Below are 20,854 nucleotides of genomic sequence, written 5' to 3'. Positions count from 1 at the left end.
CCTTCCCCCATACAGCAGACCTTGTGGGCATGATAATTATTACATCCCTGTGAATGAGTAGTGAGTTTTTTTCTGTTCGTTAACCAACATAATTCTAGACTCATCATTAGAACACCATCAAGTTACATTTCCATTCTTAATGTTGTTCCGAAATGGATCTTCCTGAGCATATTCCTTACCATTAACGCATTTAAAAGGCCGCTAGAAACAGACTATTTATGGTTTATTTACGTGGTTACCCCCTAAACTTAGTATTGTGTGGATGATACAAAAGCTGAGTTATTGTCATTTAGGGTTTTCATGATGAAATTAGCTCGATTATTAACAACATTTCACTATCTCAAAATAAAAATAAAAAGGAAAAACTTACCATGAAATATCACTACAAGTGAACTGGCCAAACACAGTCAGTCACATTAAGTACTGCAACTCCCTTCTTGCTATAAGTGGGACGAAATGCTTTGAAAGTTCCACAGACTATACTCATACTTCTTGTTTAACCTTCAAGTAAACAAACAGCCTATCGGGGATTGGTCAGTGACTCAAGTACACAGCCATCGTGTATTGTTATACCATTGGAAAAAGTTCCAACTTCCGCATTAGGTATATACAAGAGCGTTCACAGAAATTTTTTCGCGGATGGGGAGGGGGGAGAGGGGCGCAAGACTATAGAATGTCTAGTTTTATATAAATGAGATTGTCAGTTTCGAAACATGGCAGCCATAAGAGCTAAATTCAATAGGTGGTACAAGAACTTTATATCACAGAGAACTGACGGTTATCCACTCAATAGATGAGTAAAACCTATGTATCCCAGTTGCCAGGGGTGGTGGTGGGAGGGGTAGGCAAGTGGCCTCTATTTCCCTACCGCACTCCTTGCAGTCACCAATGGGTATATTGTTGTTAAATCACTACAAATTAAACCGTGAAACGCTCTAAGGTATTAAAAGCACTCAAGTTTCTGGTAATCACTATCATGTTTAAACCACTTTTATTTTACGGTTTAGTGATCTCAGACGCCATAGGTACATTCCGTAGATGTCGAGCGAAGTCGATACAAGTTGTCGGCGCTAAATTAAGCTTCGATCTCAGAGGAGAATGAGGTGCAGAGAAAGCGGCTTGCTTTGAGGAGGGACGTACGATGTGGGATGTTACCTGTCTGCCATACAATGATGCCATTTCAGGCATGCATGGCCGGAGATAATCAGAGGCTGTAGTATAAATTACACACGGAAATATCAAGGTTATGTAAAAGCGTATCATAGAATTGTTCATGTTCAAACACACTCATTATGTTACTTATTTTTCAGGTTACACACATGAATTCGCCACGCCACTAAAGTGCTACCACTGTTTGATGACTAAAGTTGGCAGCAATCAAAAGACAGTCGCCACGAAGTGTACTGAGAAGTAGGCAGCCGAACCTCAACTCAGCAGTTCAGCGTAATAGATATTGTGGCACTTCTCACTGCTGACAAACTTTGAAATCTAATATTCACTGCAAGTAGTGGTCAATAGGCTATATTTAATCTCATACCTATTTTGGTCACTGATGGGATCGAGTACACAATTAAAGCCCCACCTCCCGCCCCCCCCCCCCCCCCCAGCGTAAGTTAAGGCCTGAAGATGGTGGATTGAGTCACCTAAACCGGTTGCTACATAATAAACATCGAAAGGACGAATGCAGGTGGTTCATTTTATTGCGTGAATGAACATCAAAGTCCCACAAACCTGCAATAAGAAGGATGGACATACTCAGTAGAACTGTCAGCAGGAAATCCCGGAAATGTACGCTACTCTGTTAATGCGTCACTCCTGTTGCACAATGGTCTTAGCGTAAGAAGACACCCTCCCGGAGGTCACCACCACATCAGAGGCAACTTCAGTTCCGGACGGGAGGGTTTGCCTCAATCGCACTGACGGCTATGCTGGCGGTAGCATAACTATTGGCAGGGTCACCCAAGCCAGACAGGTCTCTACGGAGAGGCCTGACGGCGAGTGTCCCACAACTTAAGAAAGTGTCGGCTGTGTTTTTCTCAGGGAGCCCCACCAGGAGTGATAGGTATGGGCACAGTGACCCCAGGTTTCCTAAGTTGGAGATTGGCCATCGCCGTGCGGCAATGGAAAGTTGTGTGTTTCGGAGAACATGGGCCTTGGCTTCATCGGCTGGACCCTGAGGGAGGTACAATCCCCCATAAAAACCCTCAACATCAAGGAATGCTATGTGGTGATGAGATGAATGGCTGTTCAGGTAGAATAGTATCTAGTGGACAACCTCTGGGGACCTGTCGCCCCTCAGTTGCATAAGGCTTGCTCGGGATGCTGGGCTCTGCCTGGGTCGATATTTGTTTTCCTAGTGGCTTGTGGGATCCCTGTGAAGCAACTTAAATTATAATCTCCTCCTGATGGGACACGTGTACCTCTGGTCGTACCTGCGCCCACCCTGGTTGGCCAGTCCTCCCCAGAACTAGGCATTTGTTTGCCATAACACTCACATTGTTATCAAGAGAGCGGAGAGAACGTTTGAAAAGGTACATTCACAAAGCAATGGGTTGTATTGCTGGGTCCTCAAAGTGTTAAACGTCTTTGTAATGGCTCACTTCTTGTTGATACTGCCATGACAAACCAAGCATCTAAGCTTCTGGAATGCAAAGCATTGGGTGACTACCCTGTGATGGCTTGGTTAAGTAGCACTCTCAACATCTGTAAATGCTGAGTTAAGTAGCACTCTGAACATCTGCAAATGCGTTGTTACCTAATTCAATATAATTTTATGGGCCCTGCAGAGTTGCTTGAATGAAAAATAAGGAGATTACAGAAGTGCAGAACTATATGAGGAAAGTCAACTCTGCATTTGAAAATTTTACAACATTTATTCTGACGTTTAACACTCTGGAATTACTTGAAATTTTTCTTCCAGGTTATATCAGTCTCAAGGCTCGAGTGTTTGTTCCCACCCAAATGCGATGATTCAAAAAGTCAAACTTGTCATATGGATACAGCGGGAGGGCTGTGTGTGGAAATTTTGGAGACTCAGCTCACGAAGCAGGCGATTCTTGGAGACTTCCTTCAAAATGCGCAAATTTCTCTGGGGATCAGGAGGAAAGAAAAATTCAGAGGCTGAAAGTTACGCATGCATACCCTATGGCGAAGCTAAAAAAGCTGTTAAAGCTATGCAACCTCCAGTGGTCGCTGCTGCTTTTGCTTCGACCCCTAAGAAGCTAGTGGCAAAGTGTGATCTCTCCACACCAACCCAGAACACTGATTCGAGTTAAAGTACATGCACTTGTCAGTGCACTGGTGGGGGGAAGAGGTATACTTGAAACCGAAATTTTTCACAAGTCGTTGGTGGCGGACTTGGAGCGTCACCACATACCACTGCACAAGACGAGAAGCCCACTAATCTGTCCTCTCAGCCAATGTGAGCAAGTCCTCCCATAAATAAGGAAAAAGTAACACAAAATTCGTACCAAATCGAAGAAAGTCGCAGCTAAGCCTTCGGATCGGTGACACCTCTCGCTTGTTAAACCACTGCTGCATGCTCCCAGTCAAAAGGTTACCCTTGCTGCTTTTGCGATGGGCACATGACCATCTGGACTCTAGTCATTGAGTACATTGAGTACTGCGAGTAAACTTTTTAAAAAAGTTCAACGATGCTAAACTATGCACATTAGGCTATTTCACGAAAATGAGTAAAGACAAAAAATGAAACAAATATAGATGTTTGTTGGGTTAGAGCTTGTTTAAGAACAGCAATCCCTAACAGTTTTAGAAAGACATTCTCTGGCTCACTTCGTGTACTCATCAGAGATGAATTTTAGTGCTCTAAAATTCATCCCTGATTACATCATTCTGTTGCATCCTGCTTGCCATAGTAGGAATATGGAAGATTCATGAAGAATGTCGTCGTAGGCATACTGCACATCGGGTGTTTCCAACAACCAACTTATCCTTTCGGAGTCGTATTTCACTTGTTCGAAGTGAAATAAAAATTACGTGAAGTATGAATTCATTAAATGTTCTGTATTACTCCTTTCCTTGACAAGATAAAAGAAACGACGTCGTGAAAAAGACTGTAAGGACTGCTTGCGGTGTACAGATGTAAGTTTAGATCGCATCATGATGGCGAAGCTACGCTTTGCTTTAGTCGCTTCGATGTTCTCATCTTTTATCAGAGCTCCAGTATAAACGTGCCCTTATTTGTTGAACCACCTACGTAGATGCGTGCTCAGCACTCGGCCCTTTCATCTTCACCGTGTGTCCTCAGGCAGCCCGTCGGGCGCGCTTGAGGGCTGCGCTAGCCAGGAAGGTCCTGCGAGAGAATGGAGAGTCGGCCTCCAGCGACGAGTCGACCGCCTCCAGCACCACCAACAGCAGCAGCAGCGGGGGTGGCAGTGACGTGGAGGCGGGGGGCGTGGCCCCGTCTGTCTGTGCCGGGCGCCGCAGCAGCCAAGTCGCAGTCGTAGACGCCGCAAGTGGCTCGGCTACCGTTTGCACCGGTCGGCGCACCAGGGCCCCCTCCAGGTAAGGCCGCCATAGAAACTTGTTGGCCTCCACATGGGGATGAGCAGGGTATACCAGAAGAAAAGGTAATATTTTCAGGAGGCGGCTATTTCAGCCTATTGTACAATGAAGAGCCAAAGAAACTGGTGGCCCCACGAGAAAGCAGAAGTGCAACAACACGACGTGGCTTGGACTCGACCAATGTCTGAAGTAGTGCTCGAGGGAACGGACACCATGAATTCTGCAGAACTGTCTATAAATCCGTAAGAATTCGAGGGGGTGGAGATCTCTTCTGCAAGTTGCAAGCCATCCCAGATAAGCTCAATAATGTTCATGTCTGGGGAGTTTGATGGCCAGCGGAAGTATTTAAACTCAGAAGAGTGTTCCTGGAGCCACTCTGTAGCAATTCTGGACGTGTGGGGTGTCGCATTGTCTTGCTGGAATTGCATACGCAATGGTCATGAATGGATGCAGGTGATCAGACGGGATGCTTATGTGCGAGTCGTATCTACACTCGTCAGGGGTCCCATATCACTCCAATTGCACACGCCCCACACCATTACAGAGCCCCACCAACTTGAACAGTCCCCCGCTGACATGCAGGGTCCACGGATTCATGAGGTTGTCTCCACTCCAGTACACATCCATTCGCTCGATACAATTTCAAACGAGACTCGTCAGATCAGGCCACATGTTTCCAGTCATCAACAGTCCGATGTCCGACCCGGGTGAGGCGTAAAGCTTTGTGTCGTGTAGTCATCAAGTCGATGATGTTTCGTTGAATGGTTCGCACGCTGACCTTGTTGATGGCCCAGAATTGAAATCTGCAGCAGTTTGCTGAAGGGTTGCACTTCTGTCACGCTGAAAGATTCTCTTCAGTCGTCATTGGTCCCGTTCCTGAAAGATTCTCTTCAGTCATCATTGGTCCCGTTCCTGAAAGATTCTCTTCAGTCGTCATTGGTCCCGTTCCTGAAAGATCTTTTTCCGGGCGCAGCGATGTCGGAGATTTGATGTTTTACTGGATTCCTGATATTCACAGCACACTCATGAAATGGTCGTATGGGAAAAACCCAAATTAATCTCTACCTCGGAGAGTCTGAATTCCATCGCTCGTGCGCCGGCAATAACACCACGTTCAGACTCACTTAAATCTTATATGGATATATCCATACAAGTAATAGTTCTGGCAATACCGGCCACGACCTTCTTCTGTGCCGATGCACACATATTCGCCGAACCTTACGGGACTTGCTAAGAATGTCTTCCACGAGTAGTGAGTGTGTTGCAAATATAGTGTGTGTACATACAAGGTGAGAAAGTGGGCCTCGCGGGAGGCGTGCGCGAGATAGTCCCTGCAGTCGCGCTATCCTCTGTGCCCTCGGTGGCTCAGATGGATAGAGCGTCTGCTGTGTAAGCAGGAGATCCCGGGTTCGAGTCACGGTCGGGGCATATATTTTCACCTGTCGTCATTGATATGTATCAACGCCCATAAGCAGTTGAAGGTATCTGTACAATTCTAATTTCGTTCACTTAAATCTTGGAAACCTACCATTGTAGAAGCAATAGCCGATCTAACAATTGCACCAGACACATGTTGTCTTACATATACGTTTTCGACTGCAGCGCCGTATTTTGCCTGCTTACATATCTCTGTATTTGAATACGCATACCTATACCAGTTTCTTTGGCGTTTCAGTGTAAAATGGAAGACTGCGCAGTTCTAATATTATGGTATACTGATGTTTTTACTTTTGGACCACCTCATTACAACTCAATGTAACACAGTTATTGTGCCATGTATGTTTCGTCTTTATTATTTTTTTTTCAAGCCATCTTCACTGATCTGGATCATAGTGTACAGGATGGCGCGTATAGGCAGGCGGTGGGCGTTATGGAATAATTGGGCAAGTTTTAGAGAAAGGCCATTTATTGGCTAAAGCATGTTGAAAGGGGGTACATAGGCCTAGGGAGGTGAGGGTGAGCCAGAGCTTACAATTTGGCGAACATTGTTCGCGAAGCTACCGAAGGTTGCTGTCTGCCAAAACTAAGTCCACAGTGCCGCAGCACGGGGAGAAGCAGGAGATGTTTAATGCTGCTACAGGGCGCGCATCCGACTCGCGGGTGAGCAAGAACACAAGAGAGCGGGCCCGGCGACGGGCGGCCGGGTATATTCGACGCACCACGCGGCTTCCTCCGCCCTGATTGGTCAGGACCGGGCAAACCGTGCGGGCGGTATGGAATTTTCCAGAGCGTTGCCTGCTAAGCGACGCCTGGGGGCGGCGTTACCTCCTAAGCACATGACAGAGGCGCGTGATCAAGGTGCCCTTCCTCAGTGCTGACTTCCTGTTACTAGACCGTGGGACGAAAGAACTTACAGGCAGCTAACACTGCCGGCCGTGACTTGGCCGCAATGGAAAAATGAAGTAACCGTTTGGAGCTCATATAATAAAGTAAAATCCCCTATTGTCTGGCTCATCCTTCACAATAGTTATTACAAAACAAATTCAGTAGCTGGTAATCACATGCGAGCATTGGTAATAACATTCAACAGTTGGTAACACTAGTTAAAACGTAATATCGAAACAAGTTCCTAGTGCCGTGACACCTGAAAGCAAAAATTTTCAAGAGGCAATTGCTCAGAAGAAGAACAGCGCTAAGAAAGGGACAAAAGCCATGTGGAACACCATCCACTAAACTTGTAAGCAGAACTTATTACTACATCTTAGAAATGCTAATTGCCAGAATTATTTATAACCTACATACAACATTCTAACGAAAACTAAGTAGCAAAAAAAAAATGTACATATTCCAGGACACTGGAGATGCCTTTCAAAAATTAAAAGCGAAAAGCGTATGGCATAAAAACTGTTTGATTTAGTTGTAATTAAACTGCCGCAAGGTAAAAATTATCCATGTACCGTAATATTATACGCAACTGAGGACGACAGGACTAAAAAAATTGAAGATGCTCAATCGTAATCTTTATTTGACGCAGTTTCCCCATTCGCATCACTTGCCAGCTATCCTCTACACTTCAGCATAGCTGCTGCGTTCCACATCATCAACGATCTGCCTTGTACAGGGAGATACTTCTAGGTGGGGATAAATTGCAGGACATGTTCCCTGAGAGGGAAAGCAGCAAAGGAGACCATATGGACTTCCGGCAGAAAACGCATTCCAAGGAAGGTACAGTCACTTGAATATGGAGATGATAAATCTTTGACAGTGACCTCGATATCAGCACAAGGCAGATGGCCCAGCAGCAACGGTTAAGCCAGACGACCGTGAGAAAAACTCCCCATGACAACAGCCACTATCCCTATCATGTAAGACTGCAGGCCAATTACCTGCAGACTTCGCGTCAAAGGTTTTGTCTGGTTCGGCCCACAGGACTACCACGGTGCTGGGATTTCTGTCGTCCACCCTATTCATAGGTGAGGCACCAGTTCAGCTTCATTGTGTGGGTGGGGATTATTGACGACTGCTTCGTGAGACTCAGCATCGTTCCACAACGCCTCACAGGCGAGACATACCTACACTACCTATGGGTGGCCCTGCCTTTCCTCCTGGAAGTAGTGCGTTTGGTGATAGGAAGAATGATCTATCAGCTCACTGTCCTCTTGAGTGTGGAACTATAATACTAGTACAGTACCGATGTGTTATCATGTGTGCTTTCAATCATTGATATCTAAACTGTTAAAGAACTTATTTGGTTCTTACCCTCTCAGGACCTTACCCTCTCAGGACCTTACCCTCTCAGGACCTTACCCTCTCAGGACCTTACCCTCTCAGGACCTTACCCTCTCAGGACCTTACCCTCTCAGGACCTTACCCTCTCAGGACCTTACCCTCTCAGGACCTTACCCTCTCAGGACCTTACCCTCTCAGGACCTTACCCTCTCAGGACCTTACCCTCTCAGGACCTTACCCTCTCAGGACCTTACCCTCTCAGGACCTTACCCTCTCAGGACCTTACCCTCTCAGGACCTTACCCTCTCAGGACCTTACCCTCTCAGGACCTTACCCTCTCAGGACCTTACCCTCTCAGGACCTTACCCTCTCAGGACCTTACCCTCTCAGGACCTTACCCTCTCAGGACCTTACCCTCTCAGGACCTTACCCTCTCAGGACCTTACCCTCTCAGGACCTTACCCTCTCAGGACCTTACCCTCTCAGGACCTTACCCTCTCAGGACCTTACCCTCTCAGGACCTTACCCTCTCAGGACCTTACCCTCTCAGGACCTTACCCTCTCAGGACCTTACCCTCTCAGGACCTTACCCTCTCAGGACCTTACCCTCTCAGGACCTTACCCTCTCAGGACCTTACCCTCTCAGGACCTTACCCTCTCAGGACCTTACCCTCTCAGGACCTTACCCTCTCAGGACCTTACCCTCTCAGGACCTTACCCTCTCAGGACCTTACCCTCTCAGGACCTTACCCTCTCAGGACCTTACCCTCTCAGGACCTTACCCTCTCAGGACCTTACCCTCTCAGGACCTTACCCTCTCAGGACCTTACCCTCTCAGGACCTTACCCTCTCAGGACCTTACCCTCTCAGGACCTTACCCTCTCAGGACCTTACCCTCTCAGGACCTTACCCTCTCAGGACCTTACCGCCTCAGGACCTTACCGCCTCAGGACCTAACCGCCTCAGGACCTAACCGCCTCAGGACCTAACCGCCTCAGGACCTAACCGCCTCAGGACCTTACCGCCTCAGGACCTTACCGCCTCAGGACCTTACCGCCTCAGGACCTTACCGCCTCAGGACCTTACCGCCTCAGGACCTTACCGCCTCAGGACCTTACCGCCTCAGGACCTTACCGCCTCAGGACCTTACCGCCTCAGGAACTTACCGCCTCAGGAACTTACCGCCTCAGGAACTTACCGCCTCAGGAACTTACCGCCTCAGGAACTTACCGCCTCAGGAACTTACCGCCTCAGGAACTTACCGCCTCAGGAACTTACCGCCTCAGGAACTTACCGCCTCAGGAACTTACCGCCTCAGGAACTTACCGCCTCAGGAACTTACCGCCTCAGGAACTTACCGCCTCAGGAACTTACCGCCTCAGGAACTTACCGCCTCAGGAACTTACCGCCTCAGGAACTTACCGCCTCAGGAACTTACCGCCTCAGGAACTTACCGCCTCAGGAACTTACCGCCTCAGGAACTTACCGCCTCAGGAACTTACCGCCTCAGGAACTTACCGCCTCAGGAACTTACCGCCTCAGGAACTTACCGCCTCAGGAACTTACCGCCTCAGGAACTTACCGCCTCAGGAACTTACCGCCTCAGGAACTTACCGCCTCAGGAACTTACCGCCTCAGGAACTTACCCCCTCAGGAACTTACCCCCTCAGGAACTTACCCCCTCAGGAACTTACCCCCTCAGGAACTTACCCCCTCAGGAACTTACCCCCTCAGGAACTTACCCCCTCAGGAACTTACCCCCTCAGGAACTTACCCCCTCAGGAACTTACCCCCTCAGGAACTTACCCCCTCAGGAACTTACCCCCTCAGGAACTTACCCCCTCAGGAACTTACCCCCTCAGGAACTTACCCCCTCAGGAACTTACCCCCTCAGGAACTTACCCCCTCAGGAACTTACCCCCTCAGGAACTTACCCCCTCAGGAACTTACCCCCTCAGGAACTTACCCCCTCAGGAACTTACCCCCTCAGGAACTTACCCCCTCAGGAACTTACCCCCTCAGGAACTTACCCCCTCAGGAACTTACCCCCTCAGGAACTTACCCCCTCAGGAACTTACCCCCTCAGGAACTTACCCCCTCAGGAACTTACCCCCTCAGGAACTTACCCCCTCAGGAACTTACCCCCTCAGGAACTTACCCCCTCAGGAACTTACCCCCTCAGGAACTTACCCCCTCAGGAACTTACCCCCTCAGGAACTTACCCCCTCAGGAACTTACCCCCTCAGGAACTTACCCCCTCAGGAACTTACCCCCTCAGGAACTTACCCCCTCAGGAACTTACCCCCTCAGGAACTTACCCCCTCAGGAACTTACCCCCTCAGGAACTTACCCCCTCAGGAACTTACCCCCTCAGGAACTTACCCCCTCAGGAACTTACCCCCTCAGGAACTTACCCCCTCAGGAACTTACCCCCTCAGGAACTTACCCCCTCAGGAACTTACCCCCTCAGGAACTTACCCCCTCAGGAACTTACCCCCTCAGGAACTTACCCCCTCAGGAACTTACCCCCTCAGGAACTTACCCCCTCAGGAACTTACCCCCTCAGGAACTTACCCCCTCAGGAACTTACCCCCTCAGGAACTTACCCCCTCAGGAACTTACCCCCTCAGGAACTTACCCCCTCAGGAACTTACCCCCTCAGGAACTTACCCCCTCAGGAACTTACCCCCTCAGGAACTTACCCCCTCAGGAACTTACCCCCTCAGGAACTTACCCCCTCAGGAACTTACCCTCTCAGGAACCTTTTCCTGCTATTTGATCCTGTTTACCAAAAACCTCCTGACCAGTCATAATTGGGGCTGTCTCTGCGATTCTTTCTTTCCACCATACCTTCAATTATTGTTTGCAGCAACAAATCACGTCGTTATCTGTTCGTTATTAGCCACTAGCTTTTTGCCTGAAGCTTCTCCTGCATACGCATGTGTCGAGTAGATGTGTTCCTTGACAATTTTTAATTTCTTGTCAGTAGTTTTCCTTGCGCTCCCACAGTGCAACTTTCCAGACAGTGATGTGTGTACCAAGTTTGGTTGAACTCGACCAAGTGATTTAGGAAAGAGTTGAGGAATTTACATATTTACACTGTCCAGTACCATTAATGCGGCCGTTTGACAAAAGCCTAAATAACCACCACCTGCAACGCGAAACGTACAGGAACAGTCAGTGAGATTCTGGAGGGTACCGACGGGGATATGGAGCGATGACGACTCCAGTGCCGTGGCCATCTGAGGTAGGTTTTTCGGTTGAGGATCCATTTCTTGAACAGTCCAGTCGAGGTCGGGGCTTGGTGGCTCTTCGAACCACGAATCTACACTGCGCGCTTTGTGGGACATGGCACTGTCTTGCTGATAGATGTTATTGTGCTGAGGAAACATGCATATTTGTGTTGATCAGTTGTGCCTTCCAGAATGTCGAGATCACCAAGGGAATACCACGAAAACATTCCCGAGACTATAAAATCACCTCCGAGGCGTGGACCCTTCCGATGATCGTTGCTTGATGTTTGTTTGATGTTTGTTTTCAGGCTTTCGATGGATCATAAAACGTGATTCATTTGGAAATGCCACTTATCGTCACTCAGTGGACTTCCAGTTGCGGTATTTGCTTGCAAATTCCAGTCTTCGGCACCGAAGACCAGCAGCCATATCGGTGGATGAACCATGCGCCTGCTGCAGAGGCTCATACACAGCTAAGTTCGGGAAGTCAGTTGCTCAAGAGTTGCACGCCTATTCTCTTGTACACATCGCCGCATACGTCGTTACCCCTTTCATCCATGGCCCGTGGTGCACCACAGTTCGCAGTCGATAGCTTATTGGCTCGCATTCGGGAGGACTGTGGCTCAAATCCGCGTCCGGCCGTTCAAATTTAGGTTTTCCGTAATTTGACTAAATCGCACCAAGCCAATGTCGAGATAGTTCGTTTGTAAGGGTGCGGTCGATTTGCTTCCCCATCTTGACACAATACGAAATTGTGGTCCACCCTTAATGACCTTGATGTTGACGGACGTCAAACTCAATAATCCTTCTCGCACCAAGGAACCGATTTTGTATAGCGCCATTTTGACTTGCGCAGTATACTTCAACCACGGCGGCACGCAGTTCACAGACTTAGCCGTTTAGGGAAATGTTTCCGTCCTTGGCCTGAAAGACATTGATTATGTACTTTCGGGCCTCAGATAAATCTCCTTTTCCGCATATCGGTGACGAGTGCACTATTTTGTGCGTCCCCCCTCCCCCCAACCACTCGTTTTATATACCCTCCACTGCTACTGGTGCCAGGCAGCTGCTGCCTGTGAGCGATTATTGGACGTTGAACATAGGCGTTGGGCACAATGTGACTGGACCGTGTACATTCTAAGATACATAAACAGAATAATTTTATGCATATCTGGGTCAGTGCACTGTACGATTTCCGAAAACCGTCCTTACGGCAATCTTGAGAGATTCTGAAGCGTGGATTACCCAGCCTGCAAGTGGGCAAATAAAAGTTCTCATTATTCTTTATGGTCCAGATCGGACACTCTACCAAAAATTTTGTCAGTCATCAGTCGTATTGCGATTAGAAGTAAATTATTATCGTATAACTTTATCAGTCTCATTTCTCAAATCCCAGAACAACATAAGCATAATTTTTTAAAACGTGAACTTGTCTTTCATAGACTGGTTCTCAAAATCAATATAAATGACAACACAAAAACTTGTTAAGTAAAAAATCGTGGAAATCGTAATAACCCTGTTAATTTACAATTCTCAGTTGACCAGCGTAATGGTAGCAATTTAATCGCACAAAAGCAACAAATGTACAAAAATTTAATTTTTTTGTTTTACAATGTTTCCAGACGACGTTTCTAGTGGGGAATCTTATGGATCTGAAACTCCACATTCCTTTCGTTGAGAACGTGTACCTGAATCCTCAATAAAATTTTATTTTCAGTGGCTTTTTTTGTTATTTTCCTTCAGCTACAACAAGTAGTTACGTGCGTTTGGCAGAGCGGAGCGGGGCATCTAATAAGAAACTATCTGAATTTGCAATCATCTTGGCAGGCTCTGGAAAAGTGTATTCAGAGAGAAAGCTTTATGCCCTCCTAGCAATGCAGTTGGTCCACACTATGGCGGCAAGTCCCCTTTAACGACAGAGGGCAGTCTGTGAATCTCATTAAGTAAAGCACGCGTCCATAGTGTCTCGAGCGACTTTCGAGCAAGCCTGGCTGTGGGCTGCCGTGCTGCCGTGCTGCCGTTGTGTGTCTGCACAGTGAATGCTGCGCCCGTCTTGCCACCTCCTAAAGATAAATATGAGCATGACTGTTTTCCTTTTTTGCGCTGACTTAAAATGGCCAGTCACTGCGGTGCCGTTGAACGTCGATTCCGTCTGTTCCAAAAATTCGGTTTATCGAATGAGATAGTGTTGTACCACAGACATCATGGTGCACAAAGGCCCAACAGTCGAAGTAGCCTTGTTTTAGTCCCGTGCTAACCTCGTGATGGTAAAATGCTGCTCTTGTACACAAAAATTGGGAAGTACGATGTTTCGTAAATTGTTTCATTTCTCGTGGGTGAAATTGGCAATAGCTTGGTGTCGTCCCCTGCACGTTGAATGTTTGGAAGGTTGGAAGCTGGGTAAGAGGAAGGAATGTTTTGAGTTCATAGCCGAATGGTGGAGCTGAGAGAGAATCAGAGCTAGTTGTCGGAAGAGATGGTAGATGACGGCAATCTGAGTCTACTTAAAATGAAGTGTCTGCAGTCCATTCCGGATATTCTGATTTTCGTTCTTACTTTTTCCTTCTGAAATTCAACAATAGTGGCTGTGAAAACAAAAACTCATTCTAGGCACGTACTTTGACTTAACTAATGCACTTTGCAGTAATACATAAAGTCTCTGTACTCTTCATTCAGTTCCGTTAAAAACTGTTGCAACTGACAATCTAATAATGCGTGCGACTTTTGAAAATTTACTATCGCACCAGTAGTTCAAACACGTTTGCCATGTCTGCGTATTCAACACAAAGCGCTTCTTAACTGAGTCCCGTACACATCATTTGTTGATCTCTTTCATCGTCAACCAAATCTTCAAACTCTTTCTGCATGGCGTAGTAATGCCGTTTCGTGATAAATTCGCGATACCTGTCGTTAAGCGACTACGAAATAGATACTGCGAGTTGTCATTAGTCTTCTCTGTGATTCCCATTTATTTTTAACGGGTTGCGATGATAGATGGCCAGACCGCCTATTTTTGTACAAACAGCCACTGTATCAATGAATCTCGTTTAGACCTTGAACAATTAGCGAAGGATAAACAGCGGTTACACCACAATTCAGCCGAACTGAAGAAAGTCGTGTCGACCAAAAATCAACTGGGCCAAAAGCTGAGATCGCATTGCTAACTAAAATACCGAGAAGGACAGATCAAGAGCGCCAAGTGCTGAGTACTTCGGAAACAGCCGGAGCAGCACGTTGTGTACGTATGATTTGCGCGCTGTGGCCGTCCCTGTTCTACAACGACTAGCACACTTGAAATTATAAATAGTAACGTCATAAATACAGTTATGTGCCTACTGTGCATTAAATATAAAATGAACTGTATTTTATCTGTGTTCCATCCGTTCCGAAATCAGTGGAACGAAGGTGGTTGTCATCTGTTGTCAAAAGGTGAAGTAATGAAGTTATGCAGGAACAAAGAATAAAGAGAGTGAGTTCGGGCTCACGCCCTACCTTACACACTGTGCTATCGAGCTGTCTCAAGGACTTCGGTCGTTTCAGTGGATGATAAGTAAATACATACATAGACATGTTGAACGAAGTACCAATAGGGTGAACGGCTTTACTGTGGGACAGCTGACACGATCGACCACATCACTATTCAGTCCCTTCTCTTGGTCCAATTCCCGACCCCATGCGTTCTGCTTGGCGGTCTTCGGTAAGCTTTGTACCCCCCACAAACTGTGAAGTTCTCGCAAAGGTAAGTATTAAGTTATATCGTTCATAAAATAGCAGAAGCTGTAACCCAATAACACATTTATCTATATCGTTGCATATTTATTGTGTGCAGTCTACTACTTTTCCTTAAGGGTAAGTATTTGAATGCCATTTATTTTTCGTATAGGTATGGAGTCTGTCCGTTCGCAAAAAGCTACGTGTTCGTACGTATCTGAGCAGGTCTCACATCCACCCCAAATCTCCATACGCCACACACTCAGAGTAGTGTCCTCTGTAGATTATCGTTGTATGCGGGTTAATGTGAGTTCGAATCCCGCTCTGGCACAAATTTTCAGCTGTCGCCGTTGGTTTATTTTGACGCCCCAATGCAACAAAAATTGGAAATTTCTCTCGTCATCCATTCATTTGGGCATGTGCGCCCTCTGCACACCATACACTTGCTCAGTTTCAACATTTTTATTCCACATTACGCTATCTTCTTCGTCTGTAATGTCACTAATTTCTCCTTCTGATCGACGATAAAAGTAATTTTAACATCAACCTTCCACTGTCGCGTGACAACATAGACTTCTTTCATTGGAGAAAGGCCATACTAAATTACGTGACGCAGTTGCAGATTTGCCGAGTAACTACTGTGAATAATTACTGTGCATGTGTTGCAGGCGTTGTCGGCGTCACGATACGGGCTACTCTACGGCCTCCAGCTCAGTAAGGGAATCCTCGGCTTCAGCACCAGCTTCAGGCAGTAGGCGTGCCACCTCTGTACGTAGTACTGCTCGTTCTAAACCTCTATTTTTTTAGCCTTAGACCAGAAATTTTGTTAGTTAATCGACTAGGAGAGTAACCAGCATTGCACTGGTATTTATCTATTCCAGACCTCTATTACTCCTTCTCCTCCTTCCCCTACTGTCGCCGGCCGCTGTGGCCTAGCGGTTCTAGGCGCTTCAGTCCGGAACTGCGCTGCTGCTACGGTCGCAGGTTCGAATCCTGCCTCGGGTATGGATGTGTGTGTCATGTCCTTAGGTTAGTTAGGTTTAAGTAGTTTTAAGTGTAGGAGATTGATCTCAGATGTTAAGTCCCATAGTGCCTAGAGCCATTCGAACCCTACTCTGTCCATACCCCCACCTAACCCCCCCCCCCCTCCCCATCTCGCTGTCGCGTTCTCGCTTCCCGAGCACGGGGTCCCGGGTTTGATTCCCGGCGGGGTCAGGGATTTCCGTCTGCCTCGAGATCACTGGGTGTTTGTGTTGTCCTCATCATTTCATCATCATTCACGAAAGTGGCGAGATTGGCCTGAGCAAACGTTGGGAATTTGTACTGGCGCTGATAACCGTGCAGTTGAGCGCCCCATAAACCAATCATAATAATAATAATCATCATCATCATCATCATCATTCTCTCTCTCTCTCTCTCTCTCTCTCTCTCTCTCTCTCTCTCTCTCTCTCTCTCTCTCTCTCTCTCTCCCCCTCCCCCTCCCTCCCTCCCTCCCCCTCCCCCCTTCTCTCTGCCTATTTCCTCTTCCTCTCTCCCTGTTAATCTCCTCCATTCCTCCCTCCCCAACTATCTGTCTACCTCCATGTCCACCTCTAGCCTATTTGTGCCCATCTCCTGCTTCACTGTCGATCTTTGCCCATCTTCTCCTCCCCCTTTCTCTCTTCACGCTATTGCGCTCACCCGATTAGGACGCTGCTGGTTCTTACTTCCATAGTATTTCTTTCTAACTAATAAGTGTACCAAATTTGACTGAAATCGTTCTAGTAGTTTAGGATAAACTTTTTACCCGTGGCTTTGCCCACGTACGTACATGTCAAACGTATTCCACATATATTTAACATATTGCATACATACCTGTATGCACATTTCGTCTGTATCTCTATCAGATTTCTCCCTGTAGTTTCATTTTCACGCAGCTGAATGTTTATGACGTCTTACCTCCTGATTTCTGTCCTGTACAGTCATATAATTTCGCAACTGCATCCAGTGATAGATGTGGCTGCTGTCCGCGAAATGTACTGTGAATGAAATTGGTAGTAAAGAAATAATAAAGTAATACGTCATGCATGATCCGACAGTTTTTCACTCATATCTGTATTTGAAGTCATCTCTCTTGAAGTAAGAGTCGTACGATGATATGATTATTCTACTTTCAGTGATGTATGTGAATGCTGTCTACGAAATTTGACTGCGAATTCAGTTATTAGTAAGGAAGTGTTATATTAAAACGTCATGTTTTATGCATAAGTTTTACTGCATGAATTGCGAAAATGTAGCTAGCGATAAACTTTTTTTCCTTTCATCATTTTGTGGGGGTCATCGGGGAGAATAAGTTTCGTAAGGGTTTCAAATTATGCTTGAAGTTTGTTGCAATTCTGTAACTCATCTGACTCTCAAATGGCGCGCGGGATTAGCCGAGCGGTCTCAGGCGCTGCAGTCATAGAATGTGCGGCTGGTCCCGGCGGAGGTTCGAGTCCTCCCTCGGGCATGGATGTGTGTGTTTGTCCTTAGGATAATTTAGGTTAAGTAGTGTGTAAGCTTAGGGACTGATGACCTTAGCATCACACACATTTGAACATTTTTTGACTCTCAAATACTGGATGACTTAAATATGGGTATTCGCGAGCGTAGGCTACACTGCTTTTTCAGCCGCCCCCCCCCCCTTCCCACCTTCTCTCCTTTGATAGGTAAATGGTTCTAAACCGCACAGCTATGATTTCCAGACCGTATGTTACATGTGTACTAAGTTTGGTTTGGAACACACAGATAAATACATCCATTTTTGGTAATATGAACGGATTATTCGAATCGTGTGCTCCTCCAGTGTATTTCTTTATCTGTAATGTATGATGCGAGTTACGATCACAGCACCATCAGAACAAAACTGTAACTGAAATATTGGGCTAACTGCTGGCTGTACTGGAAAGTTAGTACAAATATTTTAGAGTCACTATTGGTACAAGTATCTTCCCTAGTCGACAGAGTAAGAATTTCCAATAAGCTAAGTGTACAGGCTAAGACTATGGTCTAGCGTAAATGGCATGAGGATGGTGGAAAACTTTTGGCACCTCAGGGTGAAAATTGTGGTAAGAAAAAATGCAATGTGGAGTCACTGCGAATTGTAATAAACAGTATAGAGAAAGGATCAGTATTAAAGTTAGTTACTGAGGCAGAAGCCCTAAAATAAAGCTGAAGTACCGATTAGGTGGGAAGCAGAGTGCTGGAAGGGAGGCAATTCTCAGAAGCTCTCTAGGCGTAGAGGAATCCTGGGGGGTCGCCGTGGTGCCGTCCAAACTGCAGTAAGTACGACTGGAGACCTATGGAATAAGTGGAGGATCAATTCACGGAATTTTGATTTCAAATCGGAGTAAGTGACCCAGACGCATCGGTGGAATAACAGTTGAATTTGAGAGAGAGAGAGAGAGAGAGAGAGAGAGAGAGAGAGAGAGAGAGAGAGAGAGAGAGAGAGCTGTCACCGTCTTCATTTAATCGGATTTAAAGTGTCATTGGCGGAAGCGAGTTGAGCATTTTGACAAGGAATGAGTTACTTTCCGTCGGAAGTTTTATGTTCGAACATATTGCTAAGAACAAGATGGAGAGGTCCTTCGTCGAAGGGGTGGGGTTGATTCTCTTGCCTAACGTCATGCAGAATCTTGTGTGTCTTACGTGTTTAGAGACCGGAGGATCAGTACCGTCAACTGTTAGGTAGGTATGGCAAGCCCCGTTTACAATTTAATCCAAATCGGGGAGTTCTGAACAATATCAGGTAAGAAGAAAGCACAAGTCAGTGGCGCAGAAGCAGTGTGACACTAAAGCCTTGCCTTGGATAAAAGTGTGGGCAGTCTGCTCTAAGATAAAAACAAAGACGCACTACGAAGGATCTATCCGAATGGGACAGAAATCGGTAGATGATTGCAGATTCAGAAAAACTGGATGATTTATTAAAAAAAGAGAGCTTCAGAAGTTGACAGTCAGTAACGCTTTGGTTCACCTCTGGCCCTTATGCAAGCGTTTATTCGGTTTGGCACTGACTGATGGAATTGTTGGATACACTCATGAGGGATATTGTGCTAAATTCTGCCCGACTAGTGTTTTAGATTTCCGAAACTCCTTGTCCCGTAATGTTCCAAACGTTCTAAATTTGGGAGAGATACGGGGACCTTGGCAGACCTAGGGCTACGCTGCACAACCAAGATACCTCGGTGAGGATGGGGCCGTGAGAGGTGGGAGGCCGGCAAACATAACACTGTCAGGTGAAACACAAGTGTAATTTCTTTTCTTAGTGCGAATTAAAAACTAACTTCTTCGTTCATTTCTTCGACAATACTCAGGTTGTACATCCATAGCGTGTGAGACAAGGCTCCCGAACGAAGTAAGAAATTCTGCCAACAAATGGTACATGGTGTTGAACGTTAAATGCAACTTCTACCTGTTGCTTCTAGTTGTGACTGAAATCGCAGCCAGATGTTAAGTTGTTGCTGCGAAAACTTCAACTTCTCGATCACTGTGCTGTGAAACAGCTGCGTGATTTTTTGCCCGCCCCTGCATGGTATTGAGGTGCAAGTGCTGTATGATCAGCGAGTTGACCACAATTAGTCGAAACATTTTAACGCGATTTAGTGTTAGCGGAGGTGTCGTTTGAGAGTGACTGCGCCTAATGGTCACCGTGATGGGACAGACAGACACACAGACAGACAGACAGACAGACAGAGAGAGAGAGAGAGAGAGAGAGAGAGAGAGAGACATTGGGAACAATTGTTTGACTCAAACAGAACTTTGGAAGGCTTGTGATCCAATGTGTGGAGTGAATGTGCAACATTCTTCGACAGTTTCTAAAATCATTATGGAAGTGAAGTGACAAGCTAACAACTATTCAAACTAGTTTGTAGAATCTATGAGTCTGGAGACATACTATCAGATCATCAAAAAGCATATCATATGCACAATACCGAAGATACCAAGGGCAGAAAAGTGAAGAAATATCGTACAATCACTTTAACAGTTCATTCATCCAAGTTGGTGACGAGACTAACAGGAGAAGAAAAAGAAAACTGAAGATGCCGGCCGGAGTGGCCGAGCTGTTCTAGACGCTACTGTCTAGAACCGCGCGACCGCTACGGTCGCAGGTTCGAATCCTGCCTCAGGCATGGATGTGTGTGATGTCCTTAGGTTAGTTAGGTTTAAGTAGTTCTAAGTTCTAGGGGACTGATGACCTCAGCAGTTAAGTCCCGTAGTGCTCAGAGCCATTTGAACCAAAACTGAAGATCTGAAATGAAATGATCGTATGGCATTGATGGCTGGGAATCCTTACCCGGAGAAGTTCAGCCTCCGGTTTCAATTTTTTTTTTCAGCTGACCCCACAGTGGGCGACTTCTGTGTCGCTGATGATGAAATGATGATGATAGCGCAACACCCAGTCCACGAGCAGAGAGAATCTCCGACCCGTCCGAGAATCGAACCTAGGGCCAGCTGCAGGGCGCTCAGGCGCTCTGCCCATTTAGCTAAGACTTCAGAAAAATGAAGACACGTACATAGGATTTATCAAGATAGATATATCCTTCGATATCGTAGCAGTCTTAGATATTCGAAATTCTCAGGAAAATAGGTTTCAACTGAAGGAAAAACGGGTAATATGCAATATGTATAAAAACCAAGAGAGTAAAATAGAAATGGAAAACTAAATTCGTTGTTTTAGTATTACGAAGTGTGTCAGACAG

General features: G+C 46.4%; 1 protein-coding gene across 1 annotated transcript in view; it reads left to right on the top strand.

Moving 5' to 3' along the window:
- The window catches only part of LOC126416947 (transmembrane protein 26), a 99,748-nt gene that overhangs the window by 47,749 nt on the left and 31,145 nt on the right, over positions 1-20,854 (top strand). Inside the window, exon 6 of the mRNA XM_050084827.1 lies at positions 4,268-4,524. Coding sequence (XP_049940784.1) covers positions 4,268-4,524 — 257 coding nt within the window. The remainder of the gene's footprint in view (positions 1-4,267; positions 4,525-20,854) is intronic.

Source organism: Schistocerca serialis, chromosome 8 (assembly GCF_023864345.2).
Source record: "Schistocerca serialis cubense isolate TAMUIC-IGC-003099 chromosome 8, iqSchSeri2.2, whole genome shotgun sequence".
NCBI classification, from domain to species: Eukaryota; Metazoa; Arthropoda; class Insecta; order Orthoptera; family Acrididae; genus Schistocerca; species Schistocerca serialis.
Note: the sequence above shows the minus strand (reverse complement) of the source record. Positions and strands in the feature narration are given on the sequence as shown.